Here is an 18,446-nt window from a genome sequence, read left to right as displayed (position 1 = left end):
CCCCAGATCCTCTGTATTCCAGGGCTCCTTGGCAGCCACACACTCTGTAGGCACTGGGGTGTCACAACAGAACCGGCCGAAGCACTAAAGATAAAGCAACTTTGGTGGGCCTGGGTGCTACCACACCCAGTACTTCCAGCTGACCCCAGCTTGTGGTGAAGGGGCTACTAAGTCCCTGATGGTAAATGTGTGTTGAGAGGAAACTGGTGAGGACAGTGTCAGCAGGTGGCAGAAGGCGGGCCTTGGGCTGCAGTGCTGTGTGCCTCCAGAAGGGGGTGAGATGCAGAGTGCTTCATTTGGGGACAACACACGCCCAGATCGATACCGAAGCAAACAAACGAAAATTAGCCATCTATACTGGCTAGGTTTATGTCAACTTGGCACAAGCTGGAGTCATCAGACAGGAGGCAGTCTCAATTGAGAAAATGTCTCGGGAGTAGGCAAGCCTGTAGGGCATTTTCTGAATTAGTGATTGATATGGGAAGGCCCAGCCCATAATAAAACTGACTGAGCAAGCCAGCGAGCAGCATTCTTCCCTGACCTCTGTATCAACTTCTGTCTCCAGGTCCCTGCTTTATTGACCCTGTCGTGATTTATTTTGATAATGAACTCTGATGTAGAAGTGTAGGCCAAATAAACCTTTCCTTCCCAGGTGGCTTTGGTCCTGGTGTTTCATCACAGCAATACTAACCCAGACTAAGACACCAGATAATTTCAAAAGCTCCTGGCTGGCCAATAGAACAATGGGCAGCGGTAGACAGACCAGACACAAGCCAGTGTCCCTTAGCGTTTTACACACATCCCCGCCCCCTCGCCCCCCCCCGCCCCCCCACGGAGCACAGGGGCCACTGGGGTGTGATTTAGTTGGTAGAATGCTTGCCTTATCTACAATGCATGAAGCACTGGGTTTGACCTTCAGTAGCACAAAGACAGTGTGGGGGTGAACACCTATAATCCCAGCAGAAGGTAGAGACTCAGAAGTTCAAGGTCATCCTCAGCTATATAACAAGTTCAAGGCCAGCCTGAATACATGAGTCAAAAAGGGAGGGAAAGAGGTAAAGGAAGGGGGAAGGGAAAGAGGAGAGGGGAGGGGAGGGGAAGGGAGGAGAGGGAGAGAGAGCACCCTGGCATCCCAGTGAATGTGGTAGACTCTTCACACATGGCATGCCTAAGCCTTTGTCACCACTGTACAAAGAGGCTTAAGAGGTCTGCCCATAGTTACGTGGTAGATCAAAACCAGGGTTGAGCGTCCTGATCTTGACCACCACACAAGTTTTTCAAGGAGGCCGGCCATCCCAATGCTCACGACTTAAGATGTGCCCACGTGGAGGGCTCAGATTTTGCCTCCCCTTTGGGAGCCCTCCAGCAGTGGAGACTCAGCAACAACTTCCCATCCTCATCTACAAGACATCAGTTTGTAACCAACTTGGGGACTTTTATTTGCAGGAAGGCCAGACTGGGTGTGGGCAAAGGGGACTAGGAAACAGTGATGGGTGTTTAACTGCTCGGATGGGAGGCAGAGAGGCAAGAGTGAGGCTAGCCTGGGGGTTGCCTGCCACCTCAGGCCCTTCACCCTCAGCAGATACTCAATAAAAAAGTCCAGAAAGTAAGAATGGGATGAGGACCATCAGAAGCCTCAGCCCACGTGCTGAGGGTGGGACGGCCGGTGCGGAACGGCATGGATGAGGGATAGACAGTTTGTACTCCGGGAAGAAAATCTACCCTCTTCCCTTGAGAGTAGTGGCTCTTCAGTACTTGCTCTGTAGGCCTCGCCTTTACTCCAGTGCTCTCCCTTCCCCGACCCCTCCCTCACTGAGCTTGTCTTCAGGATCCCAGAGTTCCAGACAGGCTCCTGAGGAATCTAGCCCCCTGGGCTGAGACTGGGGTGCATGTCCACCCAGAGGTGATCCTGCATGCTAGTGGGCTCTGTTCTGGCTGGTTGGCTCATGGCCCCTTGATGGACCCAGGCTCTGTGAGGCGAGCAGAGGCATAGGCTGAAGCTCCCAGGCAGGCGGCAGGCTCACAGAAGCCTGGCAGCCCCATGGGTCCTGGCAGGCCAGGTCGGCCAGCCTCTCCTGGGGCTCCTGGGGCTCCTCGGTCTCCATCTTTGCCATTGATTGCCTGGCCAGGTCGGCCAGGAAGACCTGGGAGGAGGAGAGGACAGGCATTGGGAAATCGTTCAGGCAGGAAAATCAGGCCACAAATTTGATGGGAGGAAGGCACAGATGCTGCCCGACTCAGTCCCAGCTGCCAGCCAGACCCCCCCAGAGACTCAGACCTCCCGGAGACTTGTAGGTGCTCTCGTGCCAGGCTGAGTGCCAGGCTTCCACGAAGAAAACCCAGGTGTCCATAGATCATCAACCCCCACGCTCAGAGACAGAGGGTGGCTGAACTGGACCCACGTGTTACCTGGGATCCCTGGAGGGCCAGGCATCCCGGGATGCCCATGTCCCATGTCTCCTCGATCACCCTTCTCTCCGCGCTTTCCTGCAGACAAAAATAAAAAAAGGGGTGTCTTTCCCCAAACGGACAAATACTTCTCCCGCTATTTAATTTGTTTCCCACGCAGCAGCTGTGGCAGTATACTAATGGAGAAAGTTGAAAAAGGACCACAGAGGGCTGGTTAGATAAAGGGAGGTCCAGAGAAAATGTGGGAGGTTATATATCAGATAAGGTGTGTCATGGGAAATGCCCAGTAATACCTGGCATTTACTAGGTCCCAAGCTGCTCTTCACCCAATCCCCCTTGCCCAGCTCTAGCTCCAACCCCAGCGTAGCACTTACCCTTGGGCCCAGTGTTGCCAATCTGACCCACTGCTCCGACGATGCCAGGAATGCCTCGGGGGCCAGGGTGTCCATTGGGTCCCTGTTTGCCCGGGTATCCAGGAGGTCCAGGAGGTCCTGGAAGGCCCACCATTCCAGCAGCACCCAGGGCCTCCCGCTTGGCACTCACAGCCACCTCTGCCAGTTGCTCTGAAGGGAAGAGGAGGAGGAAGGGTCTGACATGAGCTTGGAGAAGACAGAGCATCCTGATGGCCCCTGGCCCCTAAATAGAAAAGCCATTGAGCTTCCCCTTTGCTTAGGGCCTGCTTCGTGGCAGTCTAGCCAAGGCTCCACCGTATCCGGTAGGCAGAGCTGGAATGCACACCAGGGATTTTAGACCCTCCAGCAAAGTCACATGGAGAGGCTGGTGAGGGATGAGCAGATACTGAGGTGAGCTTTGGGGAGGGGCTGCAGCCCTCCCCTCACCTTGAATCATCTTCAGTACCACATCCACGATGTGCTGGTCACTGGCAGCTCGGCCCTGAGAGCAGAGGACACAATTCAGAAAGAAGCCCTGGCTGCCAGGACCAACCGCTCCCTCCACCCAGGCCCTGCGGCTCCTAGCTTCTTTCAGCATTTTTGGGCATTTCGTCACACCGATTCTCTTCAGCTGGGGCCAGTCTCCAAGAAACCAGATCTCTGGGAACTACCAGCTTGGGCAATATGCTGTAACCCCAAGAAAATGCCCTTCCTAGAGAATTCCCTGGCCCTGGGGTCCACTCACCACTACTCCCTGTCTCCCGGGTTGTCCTGGCAGGCCTCGATCTCCCACCAGTCCTCGGGGCCCGGGAAGCCCGGGGTAGCCCTGCACTCCTGGAACACCGGCATCTCCGCTCGGGCCGGGGTGGCCTGGCTCTCCACGGACTCCTTGCTGCCGGGGGACCGTGTGGGATAAGAAGTTATGAAGGGGGAGGGGGGGCAGGCAACAGAAGGACATTCTCCGTGTGGGAGGGAAGAAGGAAGGGGTCGGGCTCACCTGTCCCTTGGGCCCTGGCTCACCCGACAGGCCCTGCAGACAGGGAGAGCAGTCAGGACTCCGTGGAGACCCCCCGAGGCCACCCCCATCCACTCCCCCATTCTGCTCCCGTGCCCTGCTCACCTTCTCTCCCCTCTCTCCCGGGAGTCCAGGCACACCCGGATCACCCTGCAGAAAGAGAACCTCACGTCAAGCGCCAGGCGTGGTGGCGATGGTGTAGGGCTCAGGGTCTGCGGTGTGGACAAACGCGCAACCCCAGGCAACGACTGAGAGCTGGACTTGGGGTGCTGAGACTCACCACTCCGCCTCGGGGCCCGGTCTTCCCTGGGGCACCCTGGAAAAAGAGATTGGGGCGTAGTGAAATGTCCTCTCCGGGGAGAGGAGTTCGCTAGCCCCCTGTTCCTCCTGGTCTAACCAACCCTTCAGCCCACCGCAGCCACCCGTTTCCATGGTGTTTGCCAGGGTCCTCTGGCACCTTATCGCCTTTGATGCCTGGCAAGCCTTGAGGTCCTGGAATTCCCGGGGGGCCTTGCTCTCCCTTGGGGCCCTGAGGTAGGAGAAAAGAAAATGGAATAAATCAAACAAGGAACCGGATGTGAGCCCAGTGCCCCCTTCAGAAGCTGGCCGGTGCTCACCTGTCGTCCTTGAGGGCCTGGCTGCCCCACTGGCCCTCTCTCACCCTGGTCACCCTGAAATTAAAAAAAAAAAAAAAAAAAAAAAAAAAAAGGAGGTCACACCTGGGCTCTCGGGAGAGCCAGCCTTGTAAGTCAGGCTGGAGTCTAGCAGGACAAATGCCGTCCATTCTGGTCGCTGCCAGCAGGGGTCCTTCTTGTTATTCTTTTTTTTCACACACATTCATTGAGGACTTGGCAGAAAAGACGACCCAAAGCCAAACTGCTGCAAGGATCCTTAAGAAGGGACCATTTACCTTCTGCCCCATGATTCCCTGTGGACCAATTTCTCCTCGAGGCCCTGGCTCTCCCTGGGAGGAGAAAGGACAGTGAGCAGCAGGCCTGGTGGGACCCTCCTTCCCATCCCTGGCTCAGCCTTCCCCACCCTTGAATGGGTTATCGGCTTCAATAAAGGCAGCTGGCCCAGGAAGCAGAAAGAGCTTAGCTGGGTCAGTGGGACAGACTCAAGGCACTCCCCAGGTTTGGGTCCTATCCTGCAGCCTCCTCCTGGCTCTAAGCTGGGGTCAGGGACTCAGGCCTAGGAGGACCAAAGGCCTCTGGGAAGAGTAGAAGGGGATACTCACTTCTTTCCCAGGGGGACCGGAAATTCCGGGGAAGCCCTGCTGGCCTGGTTCACCCTGTAGGAAAACACAGTTCTCATGCCAGTCTGGCTGCCAATCAGCCCTTAGTCTCAGGTAGACCCTGGAACCCTGAGCAAAATCTACAACCAAATAAGCAGGAAAGGGTGCAAGGTATCCTTGATCAAGTCCTCTGGGATCCATTGCTTTTCCTGAGTTTGTTTCTCCCTTGGATTCCAGGCCACAGCCTGCTTCTGCTAAGCTAGGTTGAGTGGCAGGGTGGTGGCAGAAGGTTTGGCCTAAGGATCTTGTGTCAGGCCTTGGGTGAGAACTGGGCCTTCATGATCTTTAAGCCATGTCCCAATTCTCACTCCATGATTTCCCTGTTCAGGTAGAACTGATTCTCCTGGCTCAGGGTCACCTCACCTTGTCTCCAGGGCCTCCTTTTGTTCCAGGCTGACCCGGCACACCCTAAAGAAAAAAGTTGGTATTGGTGTAGGCCCTGGCATGGGGAGATGAGGGCATTTGCCATGTTGCCTCAGTGCCCAGTCCAGATTTTCTCCCCTTTGTGGGAGCTAAACAACCAAAGATCTAGCCATGGTACCAGGAACTTGGCTGTTTTTCCAACCTTGCTGTGAGCCCTGTGGGAGACAAATGGGCTTTGATAATGGCCTGTCTATCAGCACCACATCCATTGGGAAAGAGTAGCATTCAGCGAACGCAGGTCTACACATGAGCAGAGAGGCAGGCTTTGGCCAGTCTGCGCCCTCAGGAGGGAGGAGGGTAGACACTCACAGGCTGAGTCCAAGGTAGGCATGGGTCTGTGCAATGAGAAGGTGAATCAAGAGGGTCAGAGACCAGCAAAGGCCTAATGGTGTGGAGATAGAAAAGCCACTGCAACGTTGAGAAAGGAGGACAGAGGGGCGGTATCTGATCAAGAGGGAAGCAGGCTGGCTCAAGTTATGGTAGTCACTGGATGCCAGGAAGAGCTAGTAAGGTCCACGATTACAGCGGCCCCCTTTGTAACTGCTCCATCATCACAATGGACCATCACTAACTATTGAGTAGCTAAACCGAGTGATTTTCCTACAGGCAGTGGGGAGCCTGGAGGGATTACAGGGAAGTGGTTAGATTCCGTTCGGCCAATGTGGAGGATGTGTAACAGCCAAAGAGAAGGACTAAGATAACTGTCCCGATGATGAGGCAGCCAACACCAGGGGCTGCACAGACAGTGATGAGGTGATAGAACCTGAGCTTACTGATACATGAGTGATGTATCAGCCACTCATGCCCTCCCAGAGAGGTAGGCGACAGAGTGGCTGGCCCTCTGGGGCCCAGAAGGATCAATTTGCTCGTGGGCAGCCCTGGTGGCTTCCTTTGATACTCACCGCTAGGCCCTGGTGGCCTGGGCTCCCTGGCCGCCCCACCTGTCCTGCACTGCCCTGGAGAGACAAACAAACAGAAATACAAGTTAGAGCCCCAACCTGAGGGCTCATGGCTCCCACCTAAGTTCAGGCAGGGAAACAGATCCAGAAGCAAGGGGACCTGCCGGAAGCACACTCAGAGCTGCTGGTGCTGAAGCCTCTAGGATTGGTGGGCCCGGGCTCAAAGGCCCGAGGAGGAGCAAGCCTGGCCATGCCTGACCCCACGAAGGTTCCTCCCTCTTACCTTCATGCCAGGTATGCCTGGGGTCCCATCCTTGCCATCAAGGCCTGGAGGGCCCTGCTCAGGAAGAAAGTTCAAGAGAGACTCATAATGGGAAGACCCATGGGGCCAAGCCACCCACACTGTCCCACAAGCCTCCGTGACAGCCACAGTGAGAGCAGAGAGAGGCTCTGATCATCTCGGGAAACACCAGCCCACTGGGGACAGCGTTAAGAGGGACAAGCCACACCCTTCCTTTGTGTGGATGACTGTTCAGCTTGCCCAAGCTTCCCACTATCCCTCCATGATTTCCCACCACCTTCCAGAAAAAAAAAAAAAAAAAAACTCTCAGAAAAGAAAGCGTGTTTGTCAGATTACAGAACCAGCAGCCTACCAGAGACCCTCAGATTCCTCTCCATCTAGGGATGCAGACAAACTGGATAGGGCCAGGGCCAGGGCCCAGACTCTAAGCACTTACTGGTGCTCCCTTTGGGCCTGTTATTCCCTGGGGTCCTCGGACACCTTGGCTCCCCTGCAAAACAGAGAGCAGGTCACATTCACAATGCTGAACCCCTGGCTGTGGAGAGGGAAAGGCACGGCTGAGACAACGGCTCCTTAGGTCCCAGAATCCTCCTGGCATGGGCCAGACGGCTGAATGGGAGGCACTCAAGATGTACACCTCTGTCCTGGAACCAAGGGAAGGCTGTCCAGATCAGCACCACACCCACTGGGCCAGAAGGGCAGTGCAGTAGTTCCCGGGAGCCCCAGGCAATCACATACAGCGGTTACTCCGGTAAAGAAACAGTCACCAAGAGTGATGGGTGGGCTTCGTATTGGGTAGGGGGTGTCTTGATTTGAAAAAGAGCTATGAAAATAGTTTGGGGAAAACTAGAACAAGCTAAAGACAGATTAGCTCCTTGGGGATGCCAGAGAATAATTGCACCCTTCTCAGTTTTCCTTCCAATTTTTAAACTTGTTTGTTCGTGTGGGCAGGGTCGGGGCATGTGCCACAGCATGCTTGTGGAAGGCAGGGGACAGCTTTCAGGAGCTGTTTCTCTCCTTCCACCATGTGGACTGTCTGATGTCCTGGAGGCGAAGGCCTTTGCCCTCTGGGCCATCTCTCCAGTTCTGATAATAACGTGATTCTGTGGGGAAAAGGGTTTAATTTTTAGAGATGCATTCAGTCATGTGAGGAGGCAAATGAGATGAGCCAAGCATCTCTTGAAAATATCAGAGCCAGGAGGCAGAGGTAGGCAGGTTTCTGAGTTCGAGGCCAGCTTGGTTTAGAGTTCCAGGAAAGACTGGGCTATGAGAAACCCTGCCTCAAAAAAAAAAAAATAAAAATAAAAATAAAAATAAAAATAAAAATAAAAACAAAATAAAATAAAAGGAAGGAAGGAAGAAAAGGAGGGAGGCATGGAGGAAGGAAAAGGAAGCAAGAGAGGGAGAAAGAAAGAGTCAGAACAAAGCAGTAACCTAGTGAAGGACTTTGGGATGGAAAGGGAGGTGTGGGTGAGGGGCAGGACAGTAAAGGGCTGTAAAAGAAGAGGTCGCTGCAAACGTCTCACCAGAAACCAGGAGACAGCCACAGGGATTCTTTGCAGCAGTCTCTCTACTTTTCTATGTATTTTTAAACTTGCACTAAAAATACAGTTAACTGAACCTTCCGTCTGTGGTTCCCACCCCCCCAAAGAAAATCAGTAGTCTTTTTTTTTCCATTCTGTTAACATAGCGCACACTTCCACTCTACCTCAACCACACCCCTCCCACAGACACACACACACACGACACACACACTTAACTGTGTACCTTAAGAGGTTACCCACAACATTAACGAGTCTGTTTCCCACAGTAGGAAATATCTCCTTATTATCACAAACGGCAATACAAAAATGACCTTTACACATGTCATTTTGCCCAAATTTAAGAGCTGGTGAGATGGCTCCGTGGGTAAAAAGTATTTTTGCAAGTCCGATGACCTGAGTTTGGTGTCCAGAATCCACAGGTGGAAGGAGAGAACTGATTCCTGCTAGGTTGTCCTCTGACCCCACCCCCCACATGTGCTAAGGCACGTACCATCTACACAATAATAATAATAAATTATGAAGCTCAGTTAAATGTAACGGGCTGGCTGTGGTGGCACACTGTCCAGCACTCAGGAGGCAGAGGCAAGAGACTCCAGCCGAGACTACACTCTCAAAAAAATTAGTGTCACAATTTTTTATTTCGTTTTTGTTTTTGTTTTTGTTTTTTTTCTTTTTTGAGACAGGGTTTCTCTGTGTAGCCCTGCCTGTCCTGGAACTCCCTCTGTAGACCAGGCTGACTTCAAAGTCAGAGATCCGCCTCCTTCTGCCTCCCGAGTGCTGGGGTTAATGGTGTGTGCCACCACTGCCTGGCCAAGCACAATAATTTTCAAAGATAAATTGAGAATTTTTTTATCACACTTGATAAATGTGATGAAGATGCACATTTGAATTCTTACGTGCATTGTCAGATTGTCCTCAAATGGGGTATGCCAATTCACACTCTGCAGTGACACAGGGGAGTAGATACTGTTCCAGTAAACCCATTCCACTCAGGCTTTTCTCTCACCAACCCACAGAAATCACAGTCCCCAAGGGCACAAATGACCTCGCTCTTGCTAAATATAAAGTTACAACATGTGCGCCAGAAGAGAGCACTGGATGCCCCAGAACTGGAGTTATAGAAGGTTGTGGGCTGCCATCTGGGTGCTGGGAATTGAATCTGGGTCCTCTGGAAGAACCACAAATGTTCTTAACTGCCGAACCATCTCTCCATCCCTCAGCCCACTCCCCCAGCCCCTTTTTTAAAAGGCATGGTCTAAGTGTCTAGCTTCAAGTAGCCTGGAAACTCTCTGAGTAGGTTGGCCTTGAACTCACAAAGATCCGCCTGTCTCTGCCTTCCAAGTTCTGGGATTAAAGGTGTGCACCACCGTGCTCAGCTCATATATTTTTAATTTAAAAATTCTTTGGCAACTTCATTCACGTATATAACAGATTTTGGTCTTTTGTAATTCCTATTGCCCCCTCTCCTTCCCTGCCCACTTCTACTACACATCCTCCTCCTCCTCAGTCGGTTTTCCTGTTACTCTCATGCCTTTTTGTTTAGTGGGTGGTGGTAGTTGTATTTGTGTGTGTGTGTGTGTGTGTGTGTGTGTGTGGTATTGGGGAACATGCAAGTGATATAGTATTTCTATGGCGATCAGGAAACAACTTTGTGGAGTTGGTTCTTTTCTTCTTTCTACCTTTTTTCAGTGGGTTCCAGGGACTCAGCTCCAACCACCACCATCCTTTTTGTGTGTGTGTGTGTGATAACTGAGTTTAGTTAGGGTTGCTATGTAAGTGCATAGACGGGGCTATTTACTAGAATATGGCGACTTGCCAGTGGCTTCGAACTGGAGAAAATTACTGCCCTTTTCCAGGTAACGATTTAGAAGTCCCAAGCCACACGCTTCTGCTCAGTTTTCTGTGATTTTAAAACTGCTCAGAAAGCCAGGGGTGGTGGCACACGCCTTTAAACCTAGGGCTGGGGGGGCAGAGGCAGGCGGATCTCTGTGAGTTCCAGGACAGCCAGGACTATGTAAAGAGACCCTGTCTCAAAACAAACAAACAAAACCCTGTTTGAAAAAAGGATCTATGAAAAAAAAAAAAAAAAAGGAAAGACTGGAGGATAAAAGAGAGAAAGAGAGAGAGAGAGAGAGAGAGAGAGGTAAGAGTTAAAACTGTGATAGATGCCTTGGGATCGAAACTAAATCCCATTACTTCCATGGTTAATTTGCTGGAATTTCATTGTCTGACCTCAGTAGCTACAAGATTGGACCCCAAGACTTCTAGTGAAGTCTTAACACAGAAAGCTGATCTCACCTCAGATCATAGCACACAGCACACGCATGCGTGTGGGCGAGCCCAGAAGTGACCCCCATCCAGACCAACAGGCACATACATAACTCCCTACGTGTGCACACACACACACACACCGGCCTTAAATGCTGAGGGCTCCCTTTCCAGTACTCCGCAGTGGTACTGACCAGAGGAGGGGTGCCTGAGAGCTTACCACATCCCCCTTTTCACCGACTCGGCCTGGTGGCCCCCTGGGGCCTTCTTCACCCTGCCATGAAGGAGACAGGAGTCCAGGTCACATGAGCCCACGAACACCAGCACCCACTTTGAAGCCGTAGACCTCCAACGTAGGGCTCGAGAACAAGAGCAGAGCAGGCTTACCGGCGGCCCTGCAGCCCCGATGGAGCCCACCATGCCTTTATATCCACGAGGCCCCTGGGGAGAGGAAACAACCGTGGCTCAGTCCTGGCTGGACTCTGAAGCCCAGAGTACTGGTCACAGCAACTCATTCAGGCCACCCGTACACTCACCATCTCTCCCTTGGGTCCTGCCATGCCTGGGTAGCCCCTGATGCCTTGGGGGCCCTGTCAGAAACAAACAAATGACAGTGAAGACAACCGCCTCATTAACACCTTTTCTGACTCCACCCCTTTTCATAACGCCCCTGTGAAGTGGGCAGAGTGTCCCCAGCTCGTGCACAGTACCAAGTTGCTCAGATGTAGAGCGCTACCAGGGGCACTGAAAGGAAGAGTGGCAGGCCCGGACCTCAGCCAGGCCTGCTGGTGGGCAGCTTTGGCCCTGTCCGCTCTGTCCCTGCAGCCAGCCCCAAGCTTTCACTCCACCCAGGCACACCCAGCCAGTCACAGATTTCTTTTATAAACTAGAGGTCAAAGCAGGTAAATGGTCCCATGAAAGGGCTCCCAGGATGACAGAAGGCATAACAGTCAGGTGCTTCTTACAGGTGGTCCAGGGATGCCTTGTTCTCCTGAGGCGCCCACATCTCCCTTGGAGCCCTAAGGGCAAGAAACAACTGTCAGACTAACAGGCAACTAACTACAAGACAAACAGACATCAGCAACATTTCCAAAACAGCCAGGCACGGCAACTAGAAACCACAGAGTCCAACCACAGGAAAAAGAGACTCGAGGGACCCATTGGTGTTTAACACTCGCCTCCTGCCTCTCAGCTCAAAGATCTGTTCCCCCTTGGATCCATAGGGAGAGGAAGGGATGAAGAAGAAGGCAGATGTTTGTAGGATTGTCTCCCCATAATACCCTCAGGCCTGACCCTTAGCTCTCATACTCACCGGCTTCCCCTGGCGACCAGGATCACCCAGCATCCCCCGTTTGCCTGGATGCCCCTGAAAGGAAAGAGGGGGCTCAGCCCCAAGGTCTTTCCAAGCACCTGTTTCACCCTCTCAGGACAAGCCACCCCTTCACCTTCACTCCTTGTAGTCCCTGGGGGCCTTTCACGCCAGCTGGACAGTTGGTTGGACACTGGAAAGAAAATTCTATAAGGCCCGGAGGTCTCTTGCCTGGCCAGGACCAGCTGGGCAATGCTTCCTAAAACCCCCTCCCAATCCCCCACTGAAAACCCCTGTCAGTCTCTCCAGACTTCGTTTCTCACCAGGAAATCCGCACTCCCTTCCAGGCCCTGGATGGTTCCTGGTCGGCCCTGAGAGGAGACGGAGAAGGATGAGACCTGACCTGACCCATCCCCACTGCAAGCCACTTCCTCAGGAACACATGGCCATTCAGGAGAGTTGAGGACACTTACTGGTTTCCCAGGGGGCCCTGGGGGCCCTGATGGTCCCTCTGGTCCTGGATCCCCCTAGAAGCAAGAAGAGCCCAAATTACACCGGCATCCTGCCAGGCCTCAGTTTACCCCCGCTCTTCCTCAACTTCCGACCACAGATCCGTCCACACCGCCCTTCAGGGCGCCTCCAGAAGGCTGCCACAGTGAGGAGATCTAGGAGACTGGAAGGCGGCACCAGCCCTGAGCCTCCCTGGAAGACTTGCTGGGGGTCCCAGGTTCAGCAGGAGAGGTTCTGCCCCAGGCCTCGAGGAATTCCTTGTTGGCCAGAAGCAACTCAGAAACTCCCAGAAAGCCTGCCCCAGACTGCCAGCCTAGGCACGCAGGGCAGGAGGCCAAGTTAGAGGGTGACGGGGGCTCACCTTGGGGCCTGGGGTTCCAATCTCACCAGGGAGGCCGACAGGTCCGGGTGGTCCCTGTGGGGCAGAGAGGCGGCTGACCAGGCTGCCTCACGGGGTCAGCCACCTTAGTAGATAGGAAGGTAGGGACCAAAAGTCTCTTCTCCACTGTGTCTATTTAAACAGCTCGAGGCAGGTACAGCCTGTGGGTCTGCAAGGACTAGGCCATTTCAGACTCAGCACGCTAGCCCATTTGTGGCACCAACACAGTGTGCTGGTCGTTCCACCTAATGGGACCCTCCTAGAGGCCCTCCTGTCCTTCCCCAGTATCTTGAGCCCCTCCCCGCCCTACCCGTTCAGAACTTACGGGAGGTCCAGCAAAACCGGGGCCCTGCAACAGAAGGAAAGGAAATCAGACTCATGGCTCCCCTCCACAGGTCCTCACAAACCCCAGGGGCTCCCTCTGTACCCTTGTGGGTGGTACTCACCGGCAGGCCAGGGGGCCCTGGGAGCCCAGGCTGGCCCTGCAGGAGCAATGGGAAAGAGTCAGAGGCTGGAGCCTTCTGGGATGGGTATGCCCCTCTACTGCAGGCCTTCTAAGCTGCAGCCTTAGTCTGTCTTCAGTGAGCACCCAGCAGCCACTTACCTTGACTCCAGGGGTCCCCAGGGGGCCAGGCTCTCCCTTGGCTCCCATTAAGCCCTGGGGAAGAAAAGAGATAGTAGGATCATTGAGGTGACATCTGCCCTTAACTCACAGGGCATGGCAAGTCTAGGGGATTCTTTAGGTTTCCATTGGATGGAGGCCTGGGGACCTTAACTTCCCTCTTCCCTAGGAACTTCCTTCTTCCTTAGGAATCCAGGGAGGCTGGCAAACAATTATACTTTCTTTCTCTCTCTCATTCTTTTTTAAGGCACGATTTCAGTATGTAGCCTAGGCTAGCCTGGCTCTTGCTGTGTCCACCAGGCTGGCCTCAAACTCAAAGAGATCTGTTCTAGGATTAAAGGCATGTGGTACCACCGTGCCCTGCAATCATCTTTCTGTTGTGTTGTTGAGATAGTAGCTTCCAACTCACTAGGTACCCAAGGATGACCCTTGAACCTCTGACTTTCTTTCCCCTGCCTCCTGAGTGCTGGGATTACAGATGGGGTACAGATGGGCCCAGTTGTGATGCTAGCATTCCACAGAGTTTCATTCTCAGCCCAGTTACCCTCTGGTTGAGAGACTAGAGACTAAGACTCAAAGACCTGTGGGCTCAGCCTCATCCCTCATGCTCTGAGTCTAGGGCACCCAGACGCAGAACTGGACTGGAGATGCGCTGGGTGTCTGTTCTTGGTAACTTCTGAAAGCCTTCATCTTCTCATTTGCAAATGAATGAACACATTCAGTTCTCTGGCAGACACCAGCTCTGACGCTAGAGTGAGGCTGTGAGGTTTGTAGTCTTTGTAGGGTATGAATGAGGAGTTTCAAGGGGCCCTGTTGTCTGGAGCCCTGGCCACACCTCTTGAATCAGCAGGACAGGAAAAACTCAAAGAGGCTCCTCTCCTCCCATCTCTAGAATCTGCCCATGGACTCCCAAACATCCACCAATTAACCACCCCCACTTCCCTAAGACTGTCTGTCCTCAGGAATTTGTGGCTTTGAGGGCCCTGGGTACTCTGTAAGGATGTTCCTCCCCTGAGCTGTGCCAGAATTGCGGAGGTTATAGAAGGAAAGTGAAGCAACAGGGTGGGGGTGAGGGTGGGGGTGGGGTCGGACAGGACACTCAATGGCCATGTGATCCCTAGGGGCCAGAAGTGTGAGAAGAACTCACACCTGCAGACAAGTGGGACAATCATGCACCTCGCAGAAAGCAAAGCCCATCTCTGGCTCCCAGTTGCCAGAGATCCAAGGCTTCCAGACAGCGTCCATATGAGATAGGAGTAAAGTCACATTGTATGACCTAAGGAGGCCTAACTAGCTATAGAGCCGCCATCTTGCCACCCTTCTAACCAGAACACCGTGAAGAAATCGAGAATCAGACACTCCTCCCCCAGTTTTGGGTACTCACATCGATGCCAGGCTTCCCATCTGGCCCATCTGGCCCGGGTTTGCCAGGCTCTCCTTTTGGTCCCTTGAAATCAGAAGCAGAACAGACATTAGCCAGAGGAGAGCAGGTATTGGAAGAGTCAAAGGTCAAAGGAAAAAAAAAGGCACTCACCGGAGGCCCAACCTTTCCTGGAGGCCCCTTGTCACCCTGCAAGACATAGATTGTGAGACAGCATCTCCTATGGGTCATGCTTCCCCAAGCGGGTGTGGACAGCCTGGCTGGGTCGTCCCAAAGAGCCCTCTCCTCTCTCTTTCATGCTGAGACTTGCAGTTTTTTGTTTGTTTTTTGTTTTGTTTTTGTTTTTCGAGACAGAGTTTCTCTGTGTAGCCTTGGCTGTCCTGGACTTGCTTTGTAGACCAGGATGGCCTCGAACTCACAGAGATCTGCCTGCCTCTGCCTCCTGAGTGCTGGGATTAAAGGCCAGTGCTACCACTGGAGCGTTTGTTTGTGTTTGTGTTTGTTTTTTGTTTTTTAAACAGCTTCCTTTCCTCAAAATGAAATTCAGTTGTGGCCTTTAGTTCCAGAACTTGGGAGGCAGCGACAAGATTAAGTCTGTAAGTTCAAGGCCAGCCTAGTGTAACAGCGAATTTCAGACAACCACAGCTACATAAAGAGACCTTGTTTAAATTAAATTAAAACAAAGCAAAATATAAGTGCATCAACACCAACCTACTGAGAGGGGCATTTCGTAGCTTTTAGACATGCTGATGTTGGCGGGGTACTAGCTATGAGGTCACTGGGATTCAAGTTAATTGGGAGTACTAAGCAAAAGGAAGTAAAAAAACGCATGCGGGGGTGGTGAGGGTTCTTTAGAGAAATCTGAAGGGGAGAGAAGTGAGATGGGTAGTGATTCTCAGCCAGGACAAGCAGAGTCTGTGATAAAGGCATGGAGCAAGGGGACCAGCCTGTGACAAAGGACCCTTGGTGGGAGACAGGCGTGGCAGATTTAGCCCCAGGGAGGCCCCGGGCCATTCCAGGGCCTGCAGCAGCAAGAGCCTGGCTGGGGCCCAGCGACCTGCGTTTGAGGGTGGGGGCACCGGACTGAATAGAAGTCTGTGCGAACTGTAAACACGCAGCGGACCTCCTCAGGGAGCCTCCAGAATGAGGCCGTTAACCCTCAGCACACTGGGAGGACCGGAGAGGGGCGCAGCCCAATCTCAGCCCGGGGAGCTCAAAGGAGAGGGCGAAAGGGAGAGACAGGAGGATGGTGGTCCCTGCTGCTCACCAGTCCACTCGAGGCTCCCCGCTACCTTAAAGAAGCTCACGGAGCGTCAGGGGACGGCGCGAGGGGTTAAGTGGAGGGAGGGAGGGAGGGAGGGGGATGAGGACGCGCTGGGAGCTGAGCAGAACAGCAGGCCCTTGTTGCAGGATGGCTGCGACAGACTCCCTCGTTTCAAGGCCGGTTTGGGGTTTTTTTTTTTTCCTCTGAACAAACAGTCTCCTTGTGGTCTCTGCAGGCGCCGCCTTCTGGCAGCGGGGTCTCTGAACTTCCCGGCGCCCCCTCCCCGGTGCTCACAAAGTCCTTCTTTGTGGACAACCTTCCTTCCTCTCCAGTCTGAAGAAGTTAGATACTCACGTCGATGCCGTCCGAACCAGGCACTCCCGGTGGCCCCGGAGGACCCGGCTCTCCCGGTGGGCCTCTCTGAAAACACACACAAGAGTGAAGGCCTCAGACAGTGCGCAGGCCCGGGCTCCCGGGAACTGCTGGAGACCCCTAGGGAGGCAGCTCTCCAGGGGGAAGGCGCTCACTGGGGGAGCCTGCTGAGCAGCTCCCGGGTGCCATCACGCTCACGACTTAATGAGCTGCTCAGAACTCCAGGGGGCACTCTTAGGGGTGACAGGCGGAGGGCGAGGAAACACACAGACTGAAGGTTCGTGGTCCCTGAGAGGGGACGACGAAACCACGATTGCACTGGAGGTCGGCCGACTTCCTCCCCTCGAGCACACTGTCCTTGCACTGTCGTGGTTGGAAACAGATGAGGAGTCACCATTTGCTCAAATCACAGATGATGTCCAAGATGGTGCCTAGCCAACCGTAGCCCTTCAAGTGTTTGTTTTCTAACCAAAAACAGGTATGGCGCTGACCGGGTCCCTGGTGCGGGTAAGGTGCCCGCAGAGAAGGGAGGTGTAAAGAAGGGTATTCTTCCCACTCAGTCCTCCCTGAGGTGGCCTCATAGCAAGCCAGCCCCGACTCAGGAAGATGCTGGCGCCAGGTGCCCCCTCCCCCCCAGGTTAAGAAGTGCTAGGCTGGCGCCCCACGGGAAAGCCGTACCCCCCCCTCCCCAGGCCAGCACCGCTTGGAGCGTGGGCCGAGTCGCACTAGGCCCAACGTCCCCATTCGGTCCCGCTCGGGACATCCCTCTCCCAGCCCCCCTAAGTGCGACGGGAGCGCACGGTCAGAGGGGGCGGACACAGTGGGGCGACAGAGAAGTCTGGCTGAAGCCTGGGCCCCTTAGGAGACGCCGGGGGTGGAGGTTCCCGTGTCGACTGAATAGCCACCATTGTCTCCGCCACCACCTGGGCTCTCCCCGCTGCCAGGACCCCGCGCCAGCTCCTGCCCGACGTTGCCTGCTTCAGGCAAGGCAGAGCATCCCGGGACAGGGTCCCCCTGGCTCCCGGGCTGGTCAATCTCCCTTCACTGCGTGCTGCGTGCACCCGTCCAGCCTCTCTGTCCTCAGCTGCCCCTAGGGCTAGGGACAGAGCAGGTTCCAAGACTCCTGGAGCCCAAACCCAGGCCCTGCACCCTGGGACTCCGGTGCCAGAGAGGCGGCAGGACTTACGATCTGAGCCAGGGCGAGCCCCAGCACCTGGAGAAGAACAACCAGGCTGCGGGGCGCGGGCACGGCGGTCATGGCGAGCGGTGGGTTCTGGAGCAGGGATGCAGGGTCCACGCACCGACGGCCGAGGCTGCTCTCGGGGGCTGCTGGCCGGACCTCCCGAATACGCGGCGGGGCGGGGCGGGGCGAGGTCCTGCAGGCCTGTCACCTGAGAGCACTTCGGTGAAGGAGGTGTCCGGCTCCGCCCAGCCAGGGGCGGGTCCTCCGCGCCCACCCTGGGTCTGCCTTCTGAGCTTAACTAGACGCCCCAGCTAGGAAGTCCCACCCCCGGGCATACCGGGGTGCGGGACCAACCACGGTGACCCACTTTCTCTGGGGAGCGGAAGGCCATCTCAAGTCCCCTTTCCACCCTGCCCTTCAGGATCAAAGCCTTTCACCTGGTCCTGCAGCCCCATGCTTTGCCCTGGCCCGAGCCTGTCTGCGCCCACTCCCCTCCGGAGCCCAGGCTCCCTGTCTCAGGTTCTGCGGACCAGCCCAGGACCCCACCCAACTCTGTCTCTCCTAACCGGTTCAGTCCTCTCCACAGAGAATCGGGTCCTTTCCACATTAAAACACAGCAAACTCTTTCCCGAACCAGCCACCTCGGAAGTCTCCATTTGCCTCGTCTCTCGCCCTCCACGACCAATTCCAGTGGAGTTGGTCTGTGCCCCGAAACTTCCCTTTCTTCTCGCCTCCCTGCTTCCATCTACCTAGGAGGCTGATCTTCTGGAGGCGGGAAGATGGCTGGACCTGCCCTTGGCGATGCTGTCCTTTAAGTCTGCCGCTCCCAAAGCATCCACCACGCTCCGGCTTGTACAATCATATCCTGTAAAAATCCGTTT

The 18,446-nt window shown here is 54.4% G+C and overlaps 1 protein-coding gene across 2 annotated transcripts; it reads right to left on the bottom strand.

Annotated features, from left to right (window-relative positions):
* Positions 1-1,423: 1,423 nt before the first annotated feature.
* On the bottom strand, positions 1,424-17,781 carry Col9a2 (collagen type IX alpha 2 chain). Of its 2 annotated transcripts, XM_055611113.1 has the most exons (32): positions 17,569-17,781; positions 16,365-16,430; positions 14,900-14,935; positions 14,750-14,812; positions 13,348-13,401; positions 13,190-13,225; positions 13,069-13,092; positions 12,726-12,779; positions 12,328-12,381; positions 12,178-12,225; positions 11,991-12,047; positions 11,858-11,911; positions 11,511-11,564; positions 11,082-11,135; positions 10,933-10,986; positions 10,766-10,819; positions 7,170-7,223; positions 6,716-6,769; positions 6,436-6,489; positions 5,474-5,518; positions 5,054-5,107; positions 4,727-4,780; positions 4,434-4,487; positions 4,274-4,345; positions 4,097-4,132; positions 3,922-3,966; positions 3,799-3,831; positions 3,547-3,693; positions 3,249-3,303; positions 2,784-2,972; positions 2,410-2,487; positions 1,424-2,144 (listed from the first exon to the last, which is right to left on the bottom strand). In XM_055611113.1, the coding sequence occupies exons 1-32, from the start codon at positions 17,638-17,640 to the stop codon at positions 1,945-1,947; spliced, it is 2,058 nt and encodes a 685-aa protein (XP_055467088.1). In that variant the 5' UTR covers positions 17,641-17,781; the 3' UTR covers positions 1,424-1,944. The 2 variants fall into 2 exon arrangements, with proteins under 2 accessions (XP_055467088.1, XP_055467089.1); XM_055611114.1 differs by lacking the exons at positions 14,750-14,812; positions 14,900-14,935; positions 16,365-16,430; positions 17,569-17,781 and adding an exon at positions 13,947-13,980.
* Between the last annotated feature and the right edge of the window lie 665 nt (positions 17,782-18,446).

Source organism: Psammomys obesus, unplaced genomic scaffold (genome assembly GCF_907164565.1).
Source record: "Psammomys obesus unplaced genomic scaffold, mPsaObe1.curated_primary_1811, whole genome shotgun sequence".
Classification (NCBI taxonomy): domain Eukaryota; kingdom Metazoa; phylum Chordata; class Mammalia; order Rodentia; family Muridae; genus Psammomys; species Psammomys obesus.
This window is presented reverse-complemented; position numbering and strand designations above follow the sequence as displayed.